This window comes from Lactuca serriola, chromosome 6 (assembly GCF_051521515.1).
Source record: "Lactuca serriola cultivar US96UC23 chromosome 6, Lser_US96UC23_V15, whole genome shotgun sequence".
In the NCBI taxonomy this organism is placed as follows: Eukaryota; Viridiplantae; Streptophyta; class Magnoliopsida; order Asterales; family Asteraceae; genus Lactuca; species Lactuca serriola.
The window spans coordinates 132,610,670-132,634,450 of NC_136413.1; the positions used below are offsets into that span (position 1 = coordinate 132,610,670).

A 23,781-nucleotide genomic window follows, 5' to 3' on the forward strand; every position below is an offset into this window, starting at 1 on the left:
TCTTAGACCAGATCAAACCGAACATATTCTTCAAGCACCAGGTTGAATCAAATCAGTATGATAGAAGTTGTTTATTGGACTTGGATAATTTGATTTCTCTCAGCCCGTTAAAAACAACCAATTTTCAAAGCAAGTTAAACATCTCGATTGATCAGATTATCCGGAATGTACACAACTCGATGGTCGATGATGCACCACACTATTGGGCACGTCTTCAACGCACATTGGACACTAATATAAGGCCGATATTCACAACTTGTAGACTGATATTTCTCAACTGTTATATTTATGGTTTTATAATATAGTTCACTATCACAATGATGATTGAACTGGAGAAATAACAAATATATAAATTTATAAAGAATGAATTAAACCAAAACCAACCATCAAACCAGTTCAACTAAAACATTTTTTTAAAAGAACATAAAACTTATTGAATCTAACGGATTTTTTAGGTACGTAATAAAAGAATCTTTTATAATTATTTGGAAAGTTGTCTATGATACACATAAGAGTGTTTTCTAAACCATCTATAACATTATAGGATTATCATTAATTTTTGGATTCGTAGTCCATGGGATGTATGGATAGTGTCCCATCTAAAATTAAGCAATAAGCAACAAAGGAGCTTATGTAAAATCCAACTAGCTTAGTGACGGAAGACCGAAAAAAGTTCAACCGAAAATCCTTAATTTGTCGACATACCCCACCACACACCACTAGTGAAATAAATGTAGATTTAGAGGCTTTTTAACCACAACCACCCCTCATCGGCAATTTCGAAAGCCACGTGAAGTCTCTTAACGTGGCCCTTTAAGCATCCACTCTCCTTTGTCTTCACCAGTTCTCCCCAGTCCCCAACCCTATAAAACCCACCACCTCAAACCCTCATCCTCCATTCAACCACCATCACCACCAGTACTACTGCCACCTTCTCTCCTCCCTCAAAACTTCATATATCTTTTTCCGACATGGCTGCTTCTTCAATATTCATGGTAGCCCCCATCACAGTTTTCAAGAGAAATCCCGCATTCTCCATCAGGTGCATGGCACCGACACCACAAAGTGGTGAAACCGGGAGTTCCAAACAAGCAACCACACCAAATATGACCAGTACTCCTCCTCCTCCTCCACCGCCTGCACCGAAGGTCAGCTCGAAGTTCTCTGACGTATTGGCGTTCAGCGGACCGGCACCGGAGAGGATAAACGGTAGGTTGGCGATGATCGGGTTTGTGTCGGCGATGGCGGTAGAAGTGAGCAGCGGTCAAGACGTGTTTGCCCAGATCGGCAATGGCGGAGTGGCGGTGTTTGTCGGCACTAGCATGGTGTTGACGTTAGCGTCGTTGGTGCCGTTGTTTAAAGGAGTGAGTGTGCAGTCGAAGTCGAGTGGACTGATGACGTCAGATGCAGAGCTTTGGAATGGACGGGTTGCGATGTTGGGGCTGGTGGCTTTGGCTTTCACTGAATATGTTAAAGGCAGTGCCCTTGTCTAGTCTAGCTAATGTATTACAAAACTTTTCTATTACAGAATTAAATCTAATTAAAACAGGAAAATATATATATTCTTTTGAACATTTATTTGTATCAATTTACCATACATGGTTCAAAACTTCAAATCATGAAAAGCATGTTTTCTGATAATATAAAAGAATATAATACAGTATAATTGTATAAAACAAAAAACTAACACAAATTATTTTTTGAAGAATGACAACAAATCGTTCACCCTGTATTAATGACACCTAATATTGAATAAGACAACCGAGATTAACAATATAAGAGTCAAAGTATAAAATACTTAAAAGATTTTTCATGCTACGATGTCTATTGAAATCCTAGTTTCACAGCTAGCTTACAAGAAGAGGAAATGTGAGAAAAGTTATTGTTAAGATACCTATTAAAAGAAAAATGATCACAAAACCATTATATTATATAACTAGTTATTCGTGAAATGGCCATATTGTGGTCTTATATATAGTGATCCGTGACGTTTTTCTTATTTTTTTTTTATAAAAAAATGACCTCCGTGAGGAAAATTTTTGCATAAAGTTGGCTCGTTGAACGTTCATGATATTCATTTATTTTGCAAACAAGCTTTATGTCTAATCATACTCTCCAATTCCTGATGTGAATTTAATTTTCTAACTATTATATATGTTAATGATGAAGCTATTAAATATTTTAAAGATGTAGCTGGTTTAAGATATATACAAATTATACAATCATTTTTTACACCTTTTGTTTTTTATTTTAAACCCATTTAATCTATCTTAACACAACTTTTTAACATCCATTTCCCACACCCACACCCCAATGATCAAAAACACCTTCATGAAGAACATCTTCTACATGGCTTAATTTTAAGCTTCTAATCTTATGTTTTGGATTTCCTTTTTGCTAATTATATTGAAAGAATTTTTTTAATTTGTTTCATGATGGTGCCCCTTTAATCAAGGTCTTTCAACCAGCAAATATTCTCAATAGAAGATTGCTTCAGAAGTCTCGGGTACATTAGTATATTTTCAACATAGTATATAGTATTTTTTTAGCAGATTTTGTCAATATTTTGTATTTGTTTGGAACTTTGGATAACATAATAGCATAATCAACGGACTACACATGATCCAAAAATAATTGTTTTTAAAAACACAGTTTTTTCTATATATATATATATATATATATATATATATATATATATATATATATATATATATATATATATATATATATATATATATATATATATATATATATATATATATATATATATATATATATATATACACACTAACAATTAATTAAAACAAATGTGAAACTCATGTATAAACTATGAACAGTTCTAAGACATCAGAAAAGTTCGACATAGATATTAGAATAATAAACCATATCTCCAATATTATTACTACTATAAATTTTAAAAGAAAGTCATTAAACCATAATATATATATACCTTTTGCTCCAGTTACTGAGCCATAATGCTAAATAAACACTTTATTAAATTGAAAAACAACAGCAATAAGAACTTGCCGACCATATATATGCAACATTAATGTTTTTATCTAATCAGATTCTTTCTGTTGAGAAGATGATGAATTGTGGAAAAACAGACACACAGCTGAGATGTCATCCGTACAAAAACCTGGTCTTTGCCTCTTCCATTGATTGGACGCGTAGTCAACGAGTCTTCTTGATGATTCGTCCTTTTCTGATGCTGATGAAACGATCTCAACTGCCTTTTCGTTTGAGACAACGTCCCATACCTGAATATGAATAAAAGATATTTGAGAAAATGACGAAAAAAATCAACTAGGGTAAAAGTGTATAAAAATTATGACATTCTGTATTAAGTCGTTCTTAAACTTAAATGGGAAAGCCTCATTTTTTGTGGCTTTTTTTGTATTAAAACGTTCTTTTTGCATTAAGTTTTGTCTCCGTTAACCCATTAAGTCAAAAAAAGGAAAAGGGCCTTGTTTGGTTTCAAGGTTTTACTTAAAATGGGTTAAATTTCATTTATTTGTTTGTTATAGCATTCTACTTTCATTTCTTCCTATTACTTTCAAAAATGTTATAGCAATGTCATTGATATACAAAGCATGCGTAGTTTTTTTTAAAGTACAATGCCCTAATAAGAATATTTTGAAAGTATAATCCCTTAATTTGGTATACTTTAAAAGTACAATGTCTTAATTAGAAAATACAATGTTGTAATTAGAAGAAATGAAATTGAGATGCTATAATAAACAATTAAATGAAAGTAGGTTGTTATTTCGTGCAATTTAGCCCAACTAAAATCCAAGATGAAGTTTTGTGTTTGAAAATGAATGCAAAAGTTAAAATTACGAAAATGTACCCCATCGGTTGCCAAAATGACAAAGCGATCTCGTGCGGTTATAGTTGTTTGTATCACGTCTGGCTCAGAAATAAGACCAAAGTCTTTAACAAAATAATCACCAAAAGCCCTTGAAAGCGCGAGTCCCGGACCTTCGGATGTCTCGTCATTTGAAGCACGAATCCTTGAGACCCCCGGTTCATCCTCTGATTCACACACACTCCCTCCCGCCTTATATATCCTTTCACTTTCCTCTACACAATAGCAACACAAGAATCGAGCATAAGTACTTCCAAAATTATCAACACATTGTACTATGAAAAATCAACCCAATGTAGTATGGTATTTTTTTTATTTATTAAGTCAATGTACTTAAAAAATCACCATTGTACATTTTTTTTCTTCTTATGAAGGTGTTGGTCTTTGAAAAATCTACCCAGTTATAGCAGTGAAAGTTTCTTTTGTGTTTGGATGGTATTGCTATGAGTTGGAAGATTTTCAAAGTAAAATGTTGTAATGGGAAGAAAAGAAAGTAAGAAGTTACAATAAGAAAATCGATGAAAGTATGTTGTTGTTTCACATAAAATATGAAGAGAGATAAATGCTTACGAGGTAAATTTGGTTTAAAGTCTACAGTTAGTTGAACGGCGACCAAGCTACCATCGTCTTGAGTTGTTCCAAGAACCGCTCGACAATCACCAACATTTGCTAACACAAGAAGATCCCCCTGAGAATCATAATCATGGAAAAATAAGAGTTTATTCTCTTCATTTCAAAAGAAAAACATATAGTTTGACTTTTAACGTCATTCTTATCTGATTTAATCGTATGGATTACAGATAAATAAAGAAAAACACTTGCACTTTCACCATTTTATCCATTTGATCACTTATCTATATTTGAAGTGATTAAACCAATCGATAAATGGTATTTTGGAAAATGGGAATTACTAAATTTTAAAAATGTTTACCTCTCGGATTATAGTCACGGCAGCAGCACCACTAAAAAACGAATCGATCACCGGATGAAGCTCAAGATCATAATCAACAGTCGAGCAAGTTTTCATGAAAGATTTCTTCCACATACCAAATTGATCAAAATTTGAATTTTTTAACGAATCCACCGAATATTGAGCACAAGCTTCTTGCCAAAAGTGAAGCAAATAAGCCGGCATTACTTTCTTCACTCGTTTTCCTACAAGATGCCCCCACGGACCATGCCCGTCAAAAACACCACAAAACATCACGCCTTCCTTACCTCCAAACGACTGCAAATTAATAGAAAAATAAGAACACAAGAATATACATGGAAAACTCTAAAAATATAAGACGATCTAAAAGAAATAGTCAGTATATGACAAATTATCACAATGAACACATTTTTCTCTCAAACACCAACCCCGAATTACACCCACACTCTCCAAAATTTTAATTAATGAGAAAGAGAGAGAGAGAGAGATATACCTCCCACACGATGAAGGAATCTTGATTGATTCCTTTATTCCCGCCCTTCGAATAAGCGGACACATAATTACTCGATCCATTTGCACAAACGCTACCGGGAGAAGTCAATAATAAACCATTTTTTCTTGCTTCCTTAGCTAAAGCATTAGTAGCTTCTCTTCCAAAATTAATCCTCCGTTTCTTCACGTTTTTTGTTGTAATATTTCTCGTTATTCCATTCAAAAACGAAGAAAACTGAACCATTTTTTCTACAAAAGAAAACAATCGATCCCCACAACATTATTATATTGAACATGAACCATCAAAAGAAAACAAAAACTTTTAACAACTACTCAAATATTAAAATAGCAAGTGTATGCTTAGGTTAAGTTAAAACAAACAGAATTGATGTAATCTGACTTACCAGGCTGTATACCATCGGTTATTTTTTGACATGTTCCAAATATTTTGAACTCGAAATGGGATTTTTTCATTTTGGAATTTTTTAGCAAGAATTGTGTAAGGAAATGATATGATGATATATGAACTTATATAGTATATAACTATATATATGCCACAAATTATTGGAAAAAGGTGCAGTGAATCAATGGCGATGAATTATTAGGAGACTCGTGATCAATTTGAAAGGCTGTGTTGACATCAAAAGAGTCACTTTCATGGAAGAGATGTTTTAAACCACGTATTTAAAAAGAAAAAATAGCAGGCAAATAGTGGTCTGTCGACATCTATCGACCTAATCAAATCTGTCCTCGTGCATGCTATGGTCCACTAAACGACCCAACCTCCATAACTATGTCCTTCAAAAATATCATAAAACTAAATTATCCCAATTATATATTTCATAATTATTTACACAATATATTAAATAATTGTAGATTTGTATTTTTTTTTCTTTCTGTTTCGAATAGGGGTGGCAATTGTTGACACGACACGAAACAAAATTGGGACGAAATTGAATTTTGAATTCGTGTTCGTGTCAAGTGTGAAAAACACGATGTCGTGTCGTGTTCGTGTTCAGAATTCAACACAAAATTGACACGAGTTAACATTTATTTGTTGTGTTTTTCGTGTTTGTCATTTTATGTATGATTAAATATTAATTAAATAAACTAATTGTTATATTATGTTATCTTTGTCGTGTCGTGTCGTGTTTGTCGTTTTTTAAGTGGTTCGTTTTCGTGTTAATTAAAAAAAACACGACATCATGTCGTGTTGTGTTCGTGTTATAAAAAACTTTGTCGTGTCGTGTCGTGTCAAACAAAAACACGACACGATGACCCGATTTGCCACCCCCAGTTTTGAGTTTAGAATGATGATTGGTTCAAATTTGTTGGATTAGATTGTAAATTGCAATCCCTAATAAGGCTATTAGGCGTGGCTGAAGTGACAGATAAAAAGTAATAAAAGATGTGGTAATAAACCCGGTATCATAATGGTGCAAATTTGTTGATTTATAAAATGATGTCAGTTATATAAAAACCAATAATTGGATTAGGTTATGTAAAGACAAAATGACAAAATTTTATCTGTTGAAATTTCACTCTCAAAATTTTGGATATGGGTTTGGCATCAAAATTTTGAGGTATTCGAAATTCTGGGACTCCAACAATTAGTAAGTGTTACAATCATAAAATATGACACATAATAATTAAATATTCAATCTGCTTTTTGGGTTACTTATTGTCTAATTATACTTAATAGACCGATAAATTTCTTTTGATTTCTATTCTCTAGTTATATCATTAGAGTGGTTTCAACAGGATAATAAAACATAATACATACTGGGATTTCAACATATTAGTTGCTACACTGGATTTCAACCGCATAATTTGTCTATTTATAAAATCTCTTAAACGTTTTGTAATTTGTTAGCTCGTTGCTAGTTTTTTAGTATTTAATCTTTCAGTTGTTCAAAAAATAAAGATGATAGAAAGGTGGGTCCTAGACCCATCTATTTGTATAGTTTTATATAATAATTACATTGAAGAAATTTTAGAAACCATCTTGAAAAAAATGACATGCCTTATATTATTTGACAAGATAAAAAAAATAAATAAATAAAAGAAATGGGAGAGGGTTTATATTTAAATTTACAAAACAAATGGTTAATATTTATTAAAAGTTATCCAACATAGGAGATAAAAGAAAAGATATGTAATTATTTATTATAAAATTGATGGTGGATAGTTATAATGAAACTTGAAAAGCAACACAACTTATCCACAACTTATCCCATATTGTTAGTTGTAAGAAATAATTATTGTAAATAGACTCTTTAATAAAAAAGAGATTTAGTCATGTAAAATTATTGTTTTTTTTTAACAAAAATTCGCTTTTAGAGGTCAAGTAGTTTTTATAATTTTACTGATTCGATCCGGCCCGATTATATCACATGTGTTGTTGACTCTTTAGTTTTTTTCGACTTCACTTAATTAGGAACAATATACTATTTTATTTTAGATTTGTCATTAAACCAGATAGCTATAAATAGACAAATTATGTCATATTGGATGTCACGTAAAATTTAATATCAATATCAGTTTTTACGTGGTTGAAATCCAAAACAATGATGTAATAAAATCCCAAAAATTGTATATTTTATTGAGTAAAAATTAGTGATCAAAGGAGTAAATTGAATACTATGGATTGTCATCTTATAATATCAACCCATAAAAACTTTCAAAACAGAAAACCACTTTATATCCGAACATATGTCCTTAAAAACCTTTCGATAAAATGGACGGGTCACGTGGGTTGAGTAAAATCATTTTTGTCATAAATTTAATTTTATATATAGTAATTGTCTATTTAATATTAACAAAATTGTTCAAGAGACAAGTGGGTTGTAAACATTTGAATACATTTGCCCTTACTTTTCAACCTGTTCGACCCGTTTTATTATCAAATCTTTACCCATTTAGCCAAATGGAGCTGAAAAAACCGGACCGGTTTTTTCATATCTACCTGAACCGGACCATAAAATCCAAAACATAACTTGAAGCATTAGAAACCATGAATAGCTAATCTAACCATAGCTGAATGCCTGAATCCCATTAATTACGTTCAAATGATGATCTAATTGACTTCCATTTGATCGATCAATTAAAAACCTTGTTTCTTTTGATTCCAAAATCAATGAGAAAATCAACATGAAATGATGAAATCATCTATATATGCTTTAAATATATCAAACAAACAAACAAGATATGAACACCAATCATTCAAATCCCATACTCATGTAAAGCTTCGTAAACAAACAAATAACTTAATTAACCAAGAATCTCACCTTGTTTCTTCGCCAGTTTTGCTTGAACGTACGAACGATCTTCAATGGAAGTAGCTCAGAATTAAGCTAAATTGAAGGACACAGAATTCACTTGGGCATTTATACAAACAGGTAGCTTCCACTCCATCTGTTTCTTAGAAAATTTTTCCAAAGTCACTTGCGCATTTACACAAACAGATTGTGTGCATACAAATGCTCCACAAACTTCCTTTTGTATTTGATCATGAAATGGTGGGTGGGTGGATCATATATATGCATAATTGTAGATGACGGTGATGTGGTGTGCCGGGCCCCTATATCATTATCGTAGACTCAAGAATATTGGATAACTACCTTTCTCGAGTCGCCATTTTTACATAGAGATCCTCTAGGTTATGAGTATGTCCAATTACAATCCCTTTGGTTTCTAAAATTTCAAGTAATAACCCAAACATTGAGGATATAAGTAGCATGTGAAAACTTGTAAATATGATAAGCAATTTGTACTGCATGTAACAATGTTTTGTCCTCTTGTAGTAAGGATTGATAATTAATTAATCAAAAATATATTTTTTAGTTGAAAATAAGGTTATTCTCTTTTTTAATGTAATGGTATATTAAATTAAACAAAATATATTAGATATGAAAATTCTATGATTTAACACATGGGTATGTTGCTAATGGTTTGTTAGGGTTTTTTATGTGATTGTAAGTGTATTGTTTTGTTTAATAATCTAAAATCTTTAATACCTTTTTTCCAAGGTTTCTCAAAATATTAGATTTGAAGTCAACTATTATAGAGTACAAGGGCTAAGTTTCATTACATAGAAAGCTAAAGGTCGGTTATGCAAATATTTACTAGGCCAAAGAAAAGGTTTGGCATGTTTTATAAATGGTTTTAGAGCTATTTCTTTTAAAAAGGATATAGTGTTTTTTTTTCTTTTTTTTCTTTTAACTTTAGTCACTAGATCTTATAGCTTTTTGTTGTGTGTTTCAATAATTAAAAAGTGCAACTTGTGTTTTGGTTCATAGTTTGATAAACATATTTGCCAAATAGTTAATGTGTAATTGTTTATATCATCATTTTTAAAAATAAAAGTAAGGTTTAGGTACGTAAAAACTAATATTATCGAAAAAACAAAGAAGAAAAATACAATATTTTATGAAGATAGTAGAATAGTATCTTCAACCATCAAGTGTGGGTTATTTAAATTCGTCCAAACAAATACATAAAATAAAGTGTTAAATAAATTAAATGTAGAAAAACTACATTTTTAACTTACTCAAACTTGTATGAAGGTAAATATAAAAATAAAAATTTAATTAATATTAAAGATTACGTTGAGGTTACTTTTGAAGGAAATGACACTTTTTGATTCCAAAGCAATATCAGCCAAGCAATTTTATTGTAAATAATATTAATAAGTTTACACATCCAAAGTAAGTCGGTGATAAAAAATAATAAACGTATTAATTAGATTAAAATAACTTAGTGGCTTAAAAACGATGCTGCCATAAGAAGGATTAATTAATGAATCCTCATGACAGTTAAAAAATTAAATAAGCCAAGTGTAATTAATTAAATATAAATAAAAAATGTCGATATTTTGTTGGTCTACTACTAAATTTGGGTCATCATTGATCGTAAATATAATAATTGAATCAAGATATTATTTAATATGAATATAAATAATTAAAGCAAAACAGGGTTATCATGATATAATTAAATATATGCATGTATGATGTACGATTATTATTTAATATGTCGATTAGAAAATAAATTAGGTACGGGGCTATCAAATACGATGACGGGGTGCTTTGAAATTGTAAAAGTAAGACGAGATTTTAATTTGTTTTATGAAATCATGGTATATGTTTTTGTGATCGATAAAATCAATGGGGCATAAATCTATTATTATATATAATTAAATTAGGCTAGATTCCATTTTAATAAAAAGCCAAATTTCATAAGAATATTTAGAATTTTGAATTGTTTTCCGGTTTAAAACTATTTTCTGATTAAATGTAGTATAATATTTGTTCAGTTTAGCTATCTAAAGAAGTTTATGTATGATTTAACCAGAAAAATATTTATTTTCTTCCTATGGTTTTTCGCAACTGGTTACCGAGAAACTTTTACAATGGATTTTGTTTATTACATTAAAAAATAAATAAATAAGGTAACTCTTATGTGTTAAATCAGAAAAAAAAAAAAAAAAAAAAAAAAAAAAAAAAAAAAAAAAAAAACTTTCGGTAGTTAAAATAAAACAAACTATGATGATTTTATGAAATTTCAGGCTTAAATCTTAATAGAATTGAACTTGTGATATGTTTATATCATCAACCACGATAACGTTCTTAATGTATGCATACATGCACATTTTATTTTTAATAATTATATCATTTTATTTATGACGGACTAAGTTTATAAGATTAAAAGAAAGTGAAACAATTGTTGAGTCTAATAAAATTTTGTCATCTATGTGTTTTGGTTGTAGATATCATAAGGGTGTTGCAAATAATACACCCCATGTTTATATGGTAAAATAAAATGTTTTTTTTAGTCAACCCTTATCATAAACTCTTTATTAGTAGTTGGGTTCCTAGGTACAAAACTCGATAATGCTACTCAATGGTAATTGTCGTGTCCTAGCTAAGCATCTAACTAGTTGTTATTTATAATATTACTAGGTGTGAGACTCGTGTATTACACAGGTTGATTTAAAAAAAGAATAAACATTAAAGTGTAAATAGAAAATATTTTTTAATGTACAACTTTAAAATAAGAAAGGAAAAATATATTTATTGCAATTTAATATCATATATATGATATTTAATACGTTACATATATAAGTATATAACTTCAATTTTAAAAATTGAAACAAACAAAAATTGACATGTAGATAATATTTATTTCAAAAATACCACAAAATGACAAATGTCAAAATTAATGAGAGACTGACATGTGGCAAAAAGAACCTTCATTTATTAAGGAAGATATATTTTTTAAAAAAAATATAAGGCTAAAAAAAAGGAGAATAGTCATAATATTAAAAATTTGAATTCGTATTGATATGTAATGTAAAAAACATCATTTCATTGTCAACATTCGATAGGAAATTGACTTGATATCATCATTTGTTTATTATGTGTTATATGATTAAGTAAGTATTAACTAATGGTTATTTTATGTTATATTTAAGTGTTTGTCGTATTTTAAATTGACCGTTTCTGTCTTAGTTAAAAATAATACGACATTATATCATGGTTGTGTTACACAAAAAGTTATCATCCGGTTTTATATATTAATTCTAGCAAAACTATGTCTAAATTCGAACAATACGTACAAGATGCCAATAATTTAAAAGAGATGGCAAACTTGCCTAAATACATAGTTATAGGTCACGTCACTTGTCCAACTTGTTGATATGTGAAATGAAATATAGTTATAGTAAACGTTTGTTTATATATTAAATGTTTAAAATAAAAATTTTCAACGTTTGATTATATATTAAATAAATGTTTAAATTAAAATTTTCAACGTTTAATTATATATTTAATGTTTAAAATAAGTTTCATGAAAGTTAAAGGAAATATATAGCAGATATCGTTATCATCAATATTGTTATTGATGGCGATAATATCTGTTTAAGCAATTTTAATTTGAAAAAGAAAATATTATCAAAAGGATGCTTTTATAATTTTTAGGATTAAAATATAAGAAAAAGTAACATATTATAATCAATATATTTATTATATCATTAGACTTTTATTTCGTTTGGTTATATTATTATGTTTTAAAAAAATCTATTAATTATAACCACAAAGCATTTTCAATACCATAAAGAAGTAGGTTGTTTTTCAAAGTAATAAAATTTAATAGCACAAAACAGGAAAATAGAATTTTCAAAGCAAATTTTTTTTGGAATGGTTTATACATACGTCTACGCCATTACATCTAATTTGTACATTTCATCCCTAATAAGTCTTGAACCATAACCTTCGGGTATAAGACACTTAGCCGTAAGTCAAAACCCATTTGATTCAGAGCAACACCTGATAAAAATAAAAATTAAAAATCAAAAGTAAAATGTTATATTATAATTAAAATGAAACTAACATTATATAACACATATAGGTATATGAAAATAAATGGTAATTTATTTTATATTTATTATATGATGGTATTTGACTTAAATGTATAGAAGTTGATGAATAAATATCTCACTTAAAAATTGAGAGACTTTCCATTTATAAATAACAAAATCATATTATTGGTTAAATGTTTCGAGTGTATAACTCAATAGTCACAAAATCATAGTTGATCATGATATTCAAAATATATAAACTTTTTGATTACGAAAATGCCCTTTTGTTCAAGAACAATGAAGCACCATACAAGTTGCTTGGTCTTGTAAGGAAAAATGCCACGAGTTTGAAAGCAATGGTTGTCATTGAACGACTTTACTTGAAGCAATTTGATTTTGTCCAAACCCTATACCTAAACTTACATTAGGTTTAAATTAAGATAATTAGATAATACTTCAAAATTTTATATCGTGTAAGTTTGCAACGACGAATATATCGTATTTAAGAAACAAAAGTGCAAAAATGGTCCATGTGGTATGCAATTTTTTGGGGTTTTAGTCCAAACCACGACTTTTTTGGATTGATGGTCCTTTTGACCATGTTTCTATGTGGGAATGGTCCCTCCAAATATTGAAATGACTAAATTGCCCTCTTGATATATTTTTTATGTGTTTTTCTATTTAATTTAATGTTTTATTATTATTATTATTATTATAAAATGGGGCCCACATCTCTCTCTCTATCTCTCTCTTTCTCTCTCTCCCAAATGGAATCCTCTCCTCTTCTATCGCTCTTTTCTCTCACACTCTTCCTTTTCTTTTCCCATATGGTTTTGTGCAACCGAACCTTGCTTACAGCGATACCTTCACATCTATTTTCCGTTAACATCACCCTCCGAGTAAGGCTCCGAGACTCCCACTAAAATTAGTTCTTAGTCGTCTCTTTATGGTTTTTTTCTCTTTATCTTCGTCTGATGGTTAAAGCCCCTGTGTTCAAGAACATCAAGATAGTGGAATTCGTTGTTGTTGATTGCTCTTCATCTTTTAATTTATTGTTACCATATTTCGAAGTCCGATAACAAAATTAATTGGGTTTTAAACTTTAGGGTTATGTTCTTTTTTTCTCCCATCCTTTTTAATTCCATAGTTTTGGACTTTAAGGAATTCATAATTCAATCCACAAAGATTATACATCCCCTGATTTCTCTCCCTTACTTACATTAGGTTCTGTTCTTTTTATCCTCCAGATACCTCTCCAGATCGTTTCTCAACTTGTTCAACATCAGATTATAGATCGAGGAAGTCGATTTGGATCTCTGGAATTTTGTTTCCGAAACAGGCGCAAAATCTTTCTTTCCAGAAAGATTGACAACATATGTGATGTTTGGGTCGGTTTGCTTGACAGTACGATTCATGACTTCGAATTCGAGGTTGGGGTGGTCGGATTTGGCAGGTAGATCAATGTTCCTCATCTTTTTCTAAGGTCTCCATTAGTTGGAAATAGGAGCAATAACAAGGTTTTTGGATTTGGGATCCGCTAGGGTTTTGGATGAAGGTTTCAAAATGATTACACCTATGAGAAAGTGTTCTTCTACAAATATTGTCCTTCCAAAAGTTGCTTAAAGCCTCCGTTAGTTTACAAATAGAATCAGATGATGCTTCAAACATCAACGATTCTTCTGTGAAAACCAAGAAACCTGGTGATTTGTAGGGGTGAGCAAAAACCGAACCGACTAAAGAAAAACCGACAAAACCGCAATAAACCGCAACCGAAAAACCGAAACTGATGCAAAAACCAATGGTGCGGATTTAATTTTTGCAAAAACGAAGGTCAACGGTGCGGTGCGGTTTCTATCCTAAAAATCGGTCCAACAAAACCGAACCGCACCGCAAGCGTGTATAGTAATAAATCAATCAATGTATATTATATACATGCTATTTAAAATAGTTATAAACGATAATATATTTATTATATGTTTATTTTGTGTTTGTATAAGACTATATGGGGTGCAAAAGAAATGTTCTATTGTTAGCCAAACGTACTAATCGATTATATGTAATAAGCTTGTAACAAATTAAGTCAAAATCAACCAATCTTCAATCATAAATTAGTTTGTAAGAGTGGTCACAAGTTGTATTTTAAGCGACTTACAATTTTCTATTATGTAATTTTGTTTTGAGCTGAAAATGAATGTATTAAAAAAACAACACAATACAAACTTATATGCACATGGTTTTCAGTTCTTACAGTTTTAAAAAACCGCACAAAAAAACATAAAAAAAAACTGCACCAAATTCTTAACACGGTTTAAAAACCGAAATCGCACCGATACAAACCGAAACCGCATTTAAAAACCGAAAAACCGAACCATTGCAAAATCGCACCCAACGGTTTTATGAATGCAAAAACCGCACCATGCGGTTTGCGGTTCGGTTTGGTCTGAAAACCGCACCATGCTCACCCCTAGTGATTTGAGAGAGAGTCTTAAAACGCAAATCCAAAAGAAGAAGAGACTCAAGGAGACTGTGTTAGAATTCTCTATGCAAGAAGAGATCTTGAAAGGAATTGATGGAATTACACTTCACACTACTTTCACAAGGAATTGAAGGCATGAAACGGTACAAATTGTCAGTTAGACAGTTTCTCTCTAAGAAATATCATATTCAAGGAATTGAAGGCATGAAACTGTACAAACTGTCAGTTAGGCAGTTTCTTTCTAAGAACTGTTGTATTTAAGGAATTGAAAGTTTGAAACTGTACAGATTGTCAATTGGTCTTGTCAATTATCTTTACATAAGAACTGTCATGGCATCAGGGTGATTCACCCAACCAGGAAATAGATATCGCTGAACATCCCGTCGAGGGTCTTGACATTCTTTTTGTCTTGCAAAACAACGGAGACTCAAATGTATTCTCGGATACGTTCTACGCAGGTAAGGAATTCACGGTTATTGGCACTAAGGCGATGCACCTCTCAAGGCACGATTATCGTTGAATGTCCCGCCAAAGGGCCTTGACTTCGTGTCATGCTAAACTGTGGAAATATGTGATAGGATATTTTTATCGCAGGAATGGTTTTGTGAGTTAATCCTCATTAACTCTCACTGGCACTAGAATGGTACACTCAACTGAGATTCAGAAAGCATTGAACGTCTCGCCAAGGGCCAAGTTAACTTGTTAACTTGAAAAACTGTATTGAGATCTTTGATCGAGGATATGCAGGGGCTAACATAAAAAAATAGCTATAAGTAGTTCTCTGATACTCAACAATCACAGTGCGTTCCTCCGTGTTCACACAGATGCTGCGAGTAGTCTCCATCTGAGCCAAGGTTGGGTTCTTGAACAACTGTGGTGAGAAGGGTCTTTATGACTCTGTGATCCACATGGACTTTTTAGTCATGGTTACTTTTCAAGACGCATCTATGATCGACGAAGAATATTCATTCGAAGGAACAAGAAGTGAAGATTATTTTTCAACACACAACCTTTCAACCCTAGAAGCAAGGTGATGTTGTATTTGAAGTTATGTGACGAATTGCATTGAAGCCTCCTCAATCAATTTGTTGTTATCTATGAACTTGCTGAAGTGATCCAGAAGAATCGGTCTCTCTGTAATTATCTCTGAAGTTTTTCAAAGCTGAAAGTGCTGATTTTCAAGAACCTATACAAGAAGCCTTTATACCCACTACGTGTTCAAAGTCAAATTTTAAAGGAAGTCCAACTATTCAAGATGAAGTCATTCATGTAGAAATTCATATGTTTATTTTGAAGTCGTGAAAAAATCAAAGTTAAAAGCTGAAAGTCAAGATCAAAGAGAAGATTGAAAAGAAAAGAAAGTTATAAACCAAGGGGGAGATTGTTGGGACATGAATTATGGTTTATACTTTACTTTACATAGCTTTTAGAGTTCTCGTTCTAGGACCAAAAACACCATGAATTCGGTGTTGTTTGGACCGAAATCATTAAGAGATTTCGGTTAAGCTTTGGGTTGGGCCTTTGTAATTAGGTCTAGGTATATATAGTTTTGTTTCAGCCGTGTAAAAGGTTGGTCATTCTAATTAGCTGATTTCGAGTTTAAAGAGAGACAAAGAGAACCGAGGGTTATAGAGAGTCTATGTACTAGACTATTGATCAATATAGTGTGAATTGAAGATTCATCATTGTGTTCTTATTTTCATATTCACGATTTGTGGCGTTCACTTGATTGGGATTCTGCACCAATCTAGGGTATTACAGTCATTTCACTATTCGGAGGGACCAAAAATGCAACGAAACTAGCTCAAAAGGACCATGAAGCCAAAAAAGTCGACGTTTAGACTAAACCTCGGAAAAAATGCATAGCACAGAGACCATTTTTGCAATTTGTCTATTTAATAAATACATCATGCACTAAACCTAGGGCTAATCACCTATTTTATTTGATATAACAAAGTTATACCTCTTATTTTAGAGAAAATATCATAAAATGGCCATCAATAACATTTTATTTATTTTTTAAGTCATTAAACTTTTAGTTGTATTTAATTGACCAACAAGCTGTTTTTTTATTATACCATGTTCGTCTTTAACCAAGGATAACATTTTCCCTACCTAGGTGGACTCCATATTACTGGCTATGTTCACATAAACATTGGTATAATATAACCAAAAAACTAGTTGATCAGTTTGATACAGTTATAAGTTTATTGACTTAAAGAACGAATAAAGTATTATTGATTTCCATTTTATGACATTTTCAATTTAAATAAATAGTTGGTCATAAAAATATTATGTCTTTAATATTTTATCATCAAAAAAAATTTTACTAGTTTGAAACTAACATAAACTTCAAAATGAAATTAGCATATGTACACAACATTCAAACTCAAACATTTATATTATCATGAAAAAGTTGTACACATTTTGAATATTTTTTTAATAAACGACTCCTTTTGAATATTTTTTAATAAACGTTGATATTATGGATATCGAAGTTTTTGTTAGACACTTATAAAAAATTAAGGATTTAGCATAAATAAGTTTTTTTTAGACACTTATGATGCAAGTTACTATGCATACAGATGAAAGGTAAGCAATATACCCAAACAATATAACAATTTAGAGACATTAGTGGCCACCAAAAACTTTGTGAATCTAGGGAAACTTTTGAGGTTTGTTATGGGAGAAATATGGAGAAAAAAGGAATTTTAGAGCATATATATGGCGTAAGAGTATACGGTATGGGTACCCTCCACGCTATTATTGCCTACGTGGAACGCCCATAACGCCGTCTATAACACCCTGTTCCGAATCGTTTCTTATTCCAGGGTGGTGATCAAGATCGGGTATTAGCGGACTTAAGACCTTTGAGGAATTGAGATATGGACTCATTTGGAGGTGATTGATGTAATTTAAATGATTCGGGTGTTCGGTGTGTGTTTTGGAGCCAAGTGGTATTTTGGTAAAATGTCAGCTCAGGATTTTATGGAAATTGGATTTTGCTAAGGGATTTTGTAAGGCAAGCATAAGTTGATTAAAGCATAGAGCTCCTCGTTACCTTTTCATGGATATAAGGATCGTCGAAATTGGATTTATAATGAGGAACTTATGGCCTTGGGTGTATTTTAGGGTTAAGAGGAAAACCCTAGTACGCGGGGCGTACCTAGGGAGTACGCAGGGCGTTATGAAGACGGAGCATAGTAGCATTACGCCTTATCTTTTGCTATAGTTTAATGTTATACAAGTAATGTTTTGAACACAATGTAAATACTATGTTATTAATACAATAGTTGTTGTTGCTTTGATTACTATTTTTAATTGTTGTGATACTGTACATGACGTCCTCCGCCCCCGAACGTTTCTGTCGTTCCAGTTTGGGGGTGTGACATGTATGTCTTAAGGTCACTTTGTGGGGTGGTTTTGCCACCAAAGTTTCTGATTATCTTCATAATCATAAAACTGATTATTATGTCATTTTAATTCTACAGTTTGCAAAAGTAGATGATTACAGAGGTTTGCCACTCAATAATTGTCAATTTATTTTTTCTTATAAATATCTTTACAACATTTATTATGTTATCTATAGGTAATATCGGTGCTGCAAGTTACTATGGTTTGACAACTTTCTTCATCAACAATGAGATTGATGAAATCAATCAGTTTATAGAAAAGTTGGTTACTTTCTTTTATGTTTATTTTTTTATCTGATTGATTTGTTGTATTTATGTTTACTTTGTTACTTTCTTTAAAATAAACATTCTTCTTTTTATTATATGGCATTATATCACATTGAAATATACTTATATTTAAATATTAATCAAGTTGGCTAAGGATAATGAATTTTCACAGTCATCAGGTACTATCAGCTTAATTCGGACCAAACATGTTTCAATTAATGATGATTTCCTAAGAAATCATGAGGTTAAGACAATTTTCAGTAGTAAAGAACATGTCTAGGTAAATAAATATTTTTAGAAACATATATTTATATAATAATGTTTATTAACATCTTACTTTCTTTCAAGCAGATTGAAGAGTTCATAATTGTCGGCAGTATAATAGGAATTCACCAAGACAAACCTTGGTGTTACCAAAGTTGTCCCGACTATCACACAAGGGCAGTCGAAATTCCAGGTAGCAATGAAGATGTGAAACTTTACAAGTATACAAATGTTGAATGCAACAAGTCCACTAAAGTTGTTGTCCCAAGGTTTTTTTTTAAATCATTTTAAATTACAAATTAGGTTTTTTCTTTTTAATTAACCATTTTTAATTTGTTATAACTTTCTTTTTTAGATACATGATTCCAGTTTGTGTACAAGACGATTCTACTTCTACAATCTTAATTATGTTTGATCGGGAAGCATACGGGCTCTTGGGGATTTCAGCCAAAGATTTAGCAGAAAAGGGTATATATATATATATATATATATATATATATATATATATATATATATATATATATATATATATATATCTTATTATTTTTACCGTTTAATCCTTATGCAATAGTTAATTTTACCACTTTTTCAGCTTGGATTCAGTTAGGCCATATATCCGCCTGAACTCAATTTTTTGAAAAAAAAGTGAGTGTCACGAAATATAATGTGAGATTTCAAAACAGTGTCTATACAATCTCAAGGGTGACGGAGGATAAGCAAATAATCGAGACTTTGGAGAGAAAGTTACTTCAATTGCAGGTTATCATTTACTATTATTTTAATTTATTATGCAAATTTAAAGCACCGTATTATTAAATTTCTATAAATACAATATTTTATTTTCATTTTTTTAATCTGCCATAATATATCAATTTACTTTCCAAGTACATTTGTATTTGCACATATACTTAAATTTTAAAAATATGTCAAAATAAAAGATGTTTTGATTAAAAAATATAAGTATATGTTCTTTTTTTCATGTTCAAACAAAATAAATGGTCAAAATATGAGTCTCCTTTGTCAATCACTAATTCCATTTTCGTGAAAATTTTAGAAAATAACATGCTTTTAGAATAACAAAAACAAAACCAAATGTATTTGTTTTAGCAATGTGTATCACGGTAACTTTAAATTGTACATATGATGGAAAAAACAAAATGAAAGTAAGCAAATTTATTAATGTTTTATATGTGTTTATGTATGCATAAAGGGTAAAATAGTAATTTTTGCAGTCCATGTTTGTTTATGTTCATGTGTATGTATCTGTTTCTGTTATTGGTACATGTATCACATTATTAACATATATTGTCACATGTATAGCCTGCAAGTTTAGAGTCTTTGAACTATTGACCATCCGACTCAAATTCCCAAGAAAAAATAGTTACCAAGGTATCATATAACACACTAATATAGTGCCACTATAAGTATTTTACTTCTTCATTTTTTACCTAATATGGTTTAATTTTATGTTTTAAGGATTTGGTTTCACATTCTGATGAAACTGTCACACCGTCTACCGAGGATATTTTGACACCTACAAGTTCTCATCATATGAAAACTACTCCGATGAATTTAACACGCAAGTTTGAAGAAGTGTATGATGTGGAACAGTATTCGAATTGATCTGTATATTTCGGTCCACCTCATAGTCATATATGTCTCTTTATGCACTCCGATGACAAACTCTGTACTGTTGAACAAATTGATCTGTATATTTCGGCCGAGATTCCAAACATTAATGAAGATCCTGATTTGTATTCACTTGTGAGCGAGTTCATGATGTATGGTTGATAATAAATGTTCAAAAAACTTTCTGAAAAAATTCTCCAATGAATCTTCAGCCAATGAAGACGGTTTTCCGATATATAGGAGATGAAATGATGGATCTTTTGTTGAAAAGTATGGTGTCAAATTGGATAACAGACATGTTGTTGTGTATAAAAAGACCTTTTGAAAAGATGTCAAGGACAAATTAATGTCGAGTGGTTCAATCAAGTTGGTTCTATAAAACATTTATTCAAATATATCAATAAAGGTCCTGACAAGAGCTACACTTGCTGTCATACAATCAAACAATGAAAGTGCTACTGATAATTCAGTAGATGAAATCAAAGAGTATTATGATTGTAGATATATATATATATATATATATATATATATATATATATATATATATATATATATATTTGCATGTGAAGCATCATGGAGAATTTTTTGTTATGATATTCATTATAGGTATCTTGTTGTGGTTAGGCTTCCTTTTCATCTTACTGGTCAACAACAAGTTATTTATGATCCAGATGATGATATCGACAATATCCTTGACAAACCGTCTATTGCATCTTCAATATTCACATCTTGGCTTGAGTGTAATGAAATCTATAGACAATCCCGGGATCTTACTTATGTTGAATTCCCTACAAAGTTTGTGTGGAAAACTAAATCATGAAAATGGAAACCAAGGAAAATTGGATTTTCAATTGGGAGAATTCATGTTGTTTCACCTAAACTTGGTGAACCATATTTCTTAAGAATTTTTTTAAACAAGGTCAGAGGTCCAAAATCTTTTGAAGATATCCGAACAATAAATGGAGAAATATGTCCTACTTTTAGATATGCATGTTACACTTTAGGGCTTCTAGACGATGATAAGGAGTACATTGAAGCTATTAAGGAAGCAAGTCATTCAGCTACTGGTTATTACCTACGGTCATTATTTTCAATGATGTTGATCTCTGATAGTTTGGGAAGACCAAAATTTGTTTGGGAAAATACATGGGAATACCTTTCAGACATAATTCTTTACAATCAACGACGCCGGTTAAAGTCTCCTGGTATAATATTTATCTTTTATTACTTTAACCTTTTTTATATAAACTATATATTTGTATTTTTCTCTAAGTTTATATTTACCCTTGTACAGATTTATCCCTTACTAATCATCAATTAAAGAACTTGACGTTGTTTGAGATTGAATCATTTCTACTTCGTAACAATTTCACCCTCAAGAACTTCACAGGCATGCCTTACCCAGATTTTGATTGTTTATCTTCTTCTAGTAATCGTTTGATGGATGAGGAGCTATCTTATGACATCACAAGTCTTCAAAACGAATTTCAGACACTTACTGTTTCATTAACAAATGAACAACGAGGTGTTTTTGAGGATGTCATGGCAACAATTGAAGATAATAAAGGAGGTGTGTTTTTTGTTTATGGTTATGGTGGAACAGGCAAAACCTTTCTTTGGAAGACTTTATCAACATCTATCAGATCTAAAGGACAGATTGTTTTGACTGTTGCTTCAAGTAGTATTGCTTCTTTGTTACTAACCAGATGTAGAACAACACACTCTTGCTTTGGTATTCCTTTAAATCTTACTGAAAATTCTATTTGTTCTATAAATCGAGACAGTGATGCCTCCAAATTACTAAAACAAACATCGTTGATTATTTGAGATGAAGCGCTGATGGTTCATAAGCATGCATTTGAAGCATTGGATTGCACTTTAAGGGATGTTTTAAGTTTTGGTAATGTTAGCAACTCACATATCCCTTTTGGAGGTAAAGTAATCGTATTTGGAGATGATTTTAGACAGATTCTACCAGTTGTTTATAATGGTAGCAGACAAGAAATTGTTAATGCGTCGTTAAGTTCTTCATGTGGACAAATTGTAAAGTTTTAAAATTAACGAAGAACATGAGGTTGAGTGTTGGAAAAGATCTATCTGAAATACAACAAACAAGGTTATTTGCAAATTGGCTCTTGGATATAGGAGACGGAAATGCTAATGGTTCTAATGATGGTGATGCAGTTATTCATATTCTTGAAGATCTTATTACTCAATCTTCTGATCCTATAGGTTCATTAATTGAGTTTGTATATCCATCATTTCTTGACAACTTGAACGATCCAAAATATTTTGAAGAAAGATCAATACTTGCACCGAAAAATCAAGTTGTTCAAGAAATAAATGATCGTCTGCTTTCATTGTTTCTTGGAGAAGAAAAGGAATACCTCAGTTTAGATAGCATCTGTCAAACAGAGTTTATTCACAATCAGTTTGATGAGAGTTTATATTCACCTGATGCTCTAAATGGACTTAAAATCTCTGGTTTGCCAAACCATAAGTTGATTTTAAAGGTCGGTGTTCCGATTATGTTACTAAGAAATATCGACCAGAAAAACGGGTTATGTAATGATACTAGACTTCAGGTAGTATCATTGGGTAATCGCGTCATAGAAACAATGGTCTTAACTGGAAGTAACATTGGACATCGAGTTTTTATTTCAAGGTTGTCTTTAACACCTTCAGACAACAAAATTCATACAAGTTCAAAAGGAGACAATTTCCCCTAACGTTTTGTTTTGCTATGACCATAAATAAAAGTCAGGCCAATCGTTGAAAAAGGTTGGGTTGTTTTTGCGAGAACCGGTTTTCTCACACGGTCAGTTATATGTTGCTTTATCCAGAATAAAAAGCAGAGAATGATTGAAGTTATTGATTTTAGATAAGGATGATAATTTTGACTAATAAAACTTCCAATGTTGTGTTTGAGGAAGTATTTCAAAATCTATGTTAAACTCTTATGTTTATTTTACTTATCAAATAAAGTTGTACTTACTTACCATCCACAATCAAATGTTTTTTTACGGGTATTAATTTTTTGGTCTGTAATTTTTTTTTTAACTTGCATCTCCTGGTTTCCATGGGTTA

General features: G+C 31.1%; 2 protein-coding genes and 1 pseudogene across 3 annotated transcripts; 2 read left to right on the forward strand and 1 right to left on the reverse strand.

The window, feature by feature from the left end:
* Nucleotides 1-880: 880 nt before the first annotated feature.
* Nucleotides 881-1,574, forward strand: LOC145056858 (early light-induced protein 1, chloroplastic pseudogene; annotated as a pseudogene).
* A 1,295-nt stretch (nucleotides 1,575-2,869) lies between these two features.
* On the reverse strand, nucleotides 2,870-8,790 carry LOC145056859 (putative protein phosphatase 2C 34). Of its 2 annotated transcripts, none has more exons than XM_079004580.1 (6): nucleotides 8,579-8,790; nucleotides 5,293-5,540; nucleotides 4,800-5,096; nucleotides 4,439-4,556; nucleotides 3,851-4,083; nucleotides 2,870-3,260 (listed from the first exon to the last, which is right to left on the reverse strand). In XM_079004580.1, the coding sequence occupies exons 2-6, from the start codon at nucleotides 5,533-5,535 to the stop codon at nucleotides 3,060-3,062; spliced, it is 1,092 nt and encodes a 363-aa protein (XP_078860706.1). In that variant the 5' UTR covers nucleotides 5,536-5,540; nucleotides 8,579-8,790; the 3' UTR covers nucleotides 2,870-3,059. The 2 variants fall into 2 exon arrangements, with proteins under 2 accessions (XP_078860706.1, XP_078860705.1); XM_079004579.1 differs by lacking the exon at nucleotides 8,579-8,790 and adding an exon at nucleotides 5,696-5,847.
* Nucleotides 8,791-22,763: 13,973 nt separating this feature from the next.
* On the forward strand, nucleotides 22,764-23,423 carry LOC145060169 (uncharacterized). Its single transcript, XM_079007882.1, has one exon. The coding sequence runs from the start codon at nucleotides 22,764-22,766 to the stop codon at nucleotides 23,421-23,423; it is 660 nt and encodes a 219-aa protein (XP_078864008.1).
* Nucleotides 23,424-23,781: the final 358 nt, after the last annotated feature.

Coding starts and splice junctions, on each gene's coding strand:
- LOC145056859 (XM_079004579.1), bottom strand. CDS start 5,765: ATGAAAAAATCCCATTTCGAGTTCAAAATATTTGGAACATGTCAAAAA. Junction 5,097..5,292: donor ATTCCTTCATCGTGTGGGAG/GTATATCTCTCT, acceptor ATTAATTTGCAG/TCGTTTGGAGGTAAGGAAGG. Junction 4,084..4,438: donor CTTTAAACCAAATTTACCTC/GTAAGCATTTAT, acceptor GCTATTGTGTAG/AGGAAAGTGAAAGGATATAT.
- LOC145060169 (XM_079007882.1), top strand. CDS start 22,764: ATGAGGTTGAGTGTTGGAAAAGATCTATCTGAAATACAACAAACAAGG.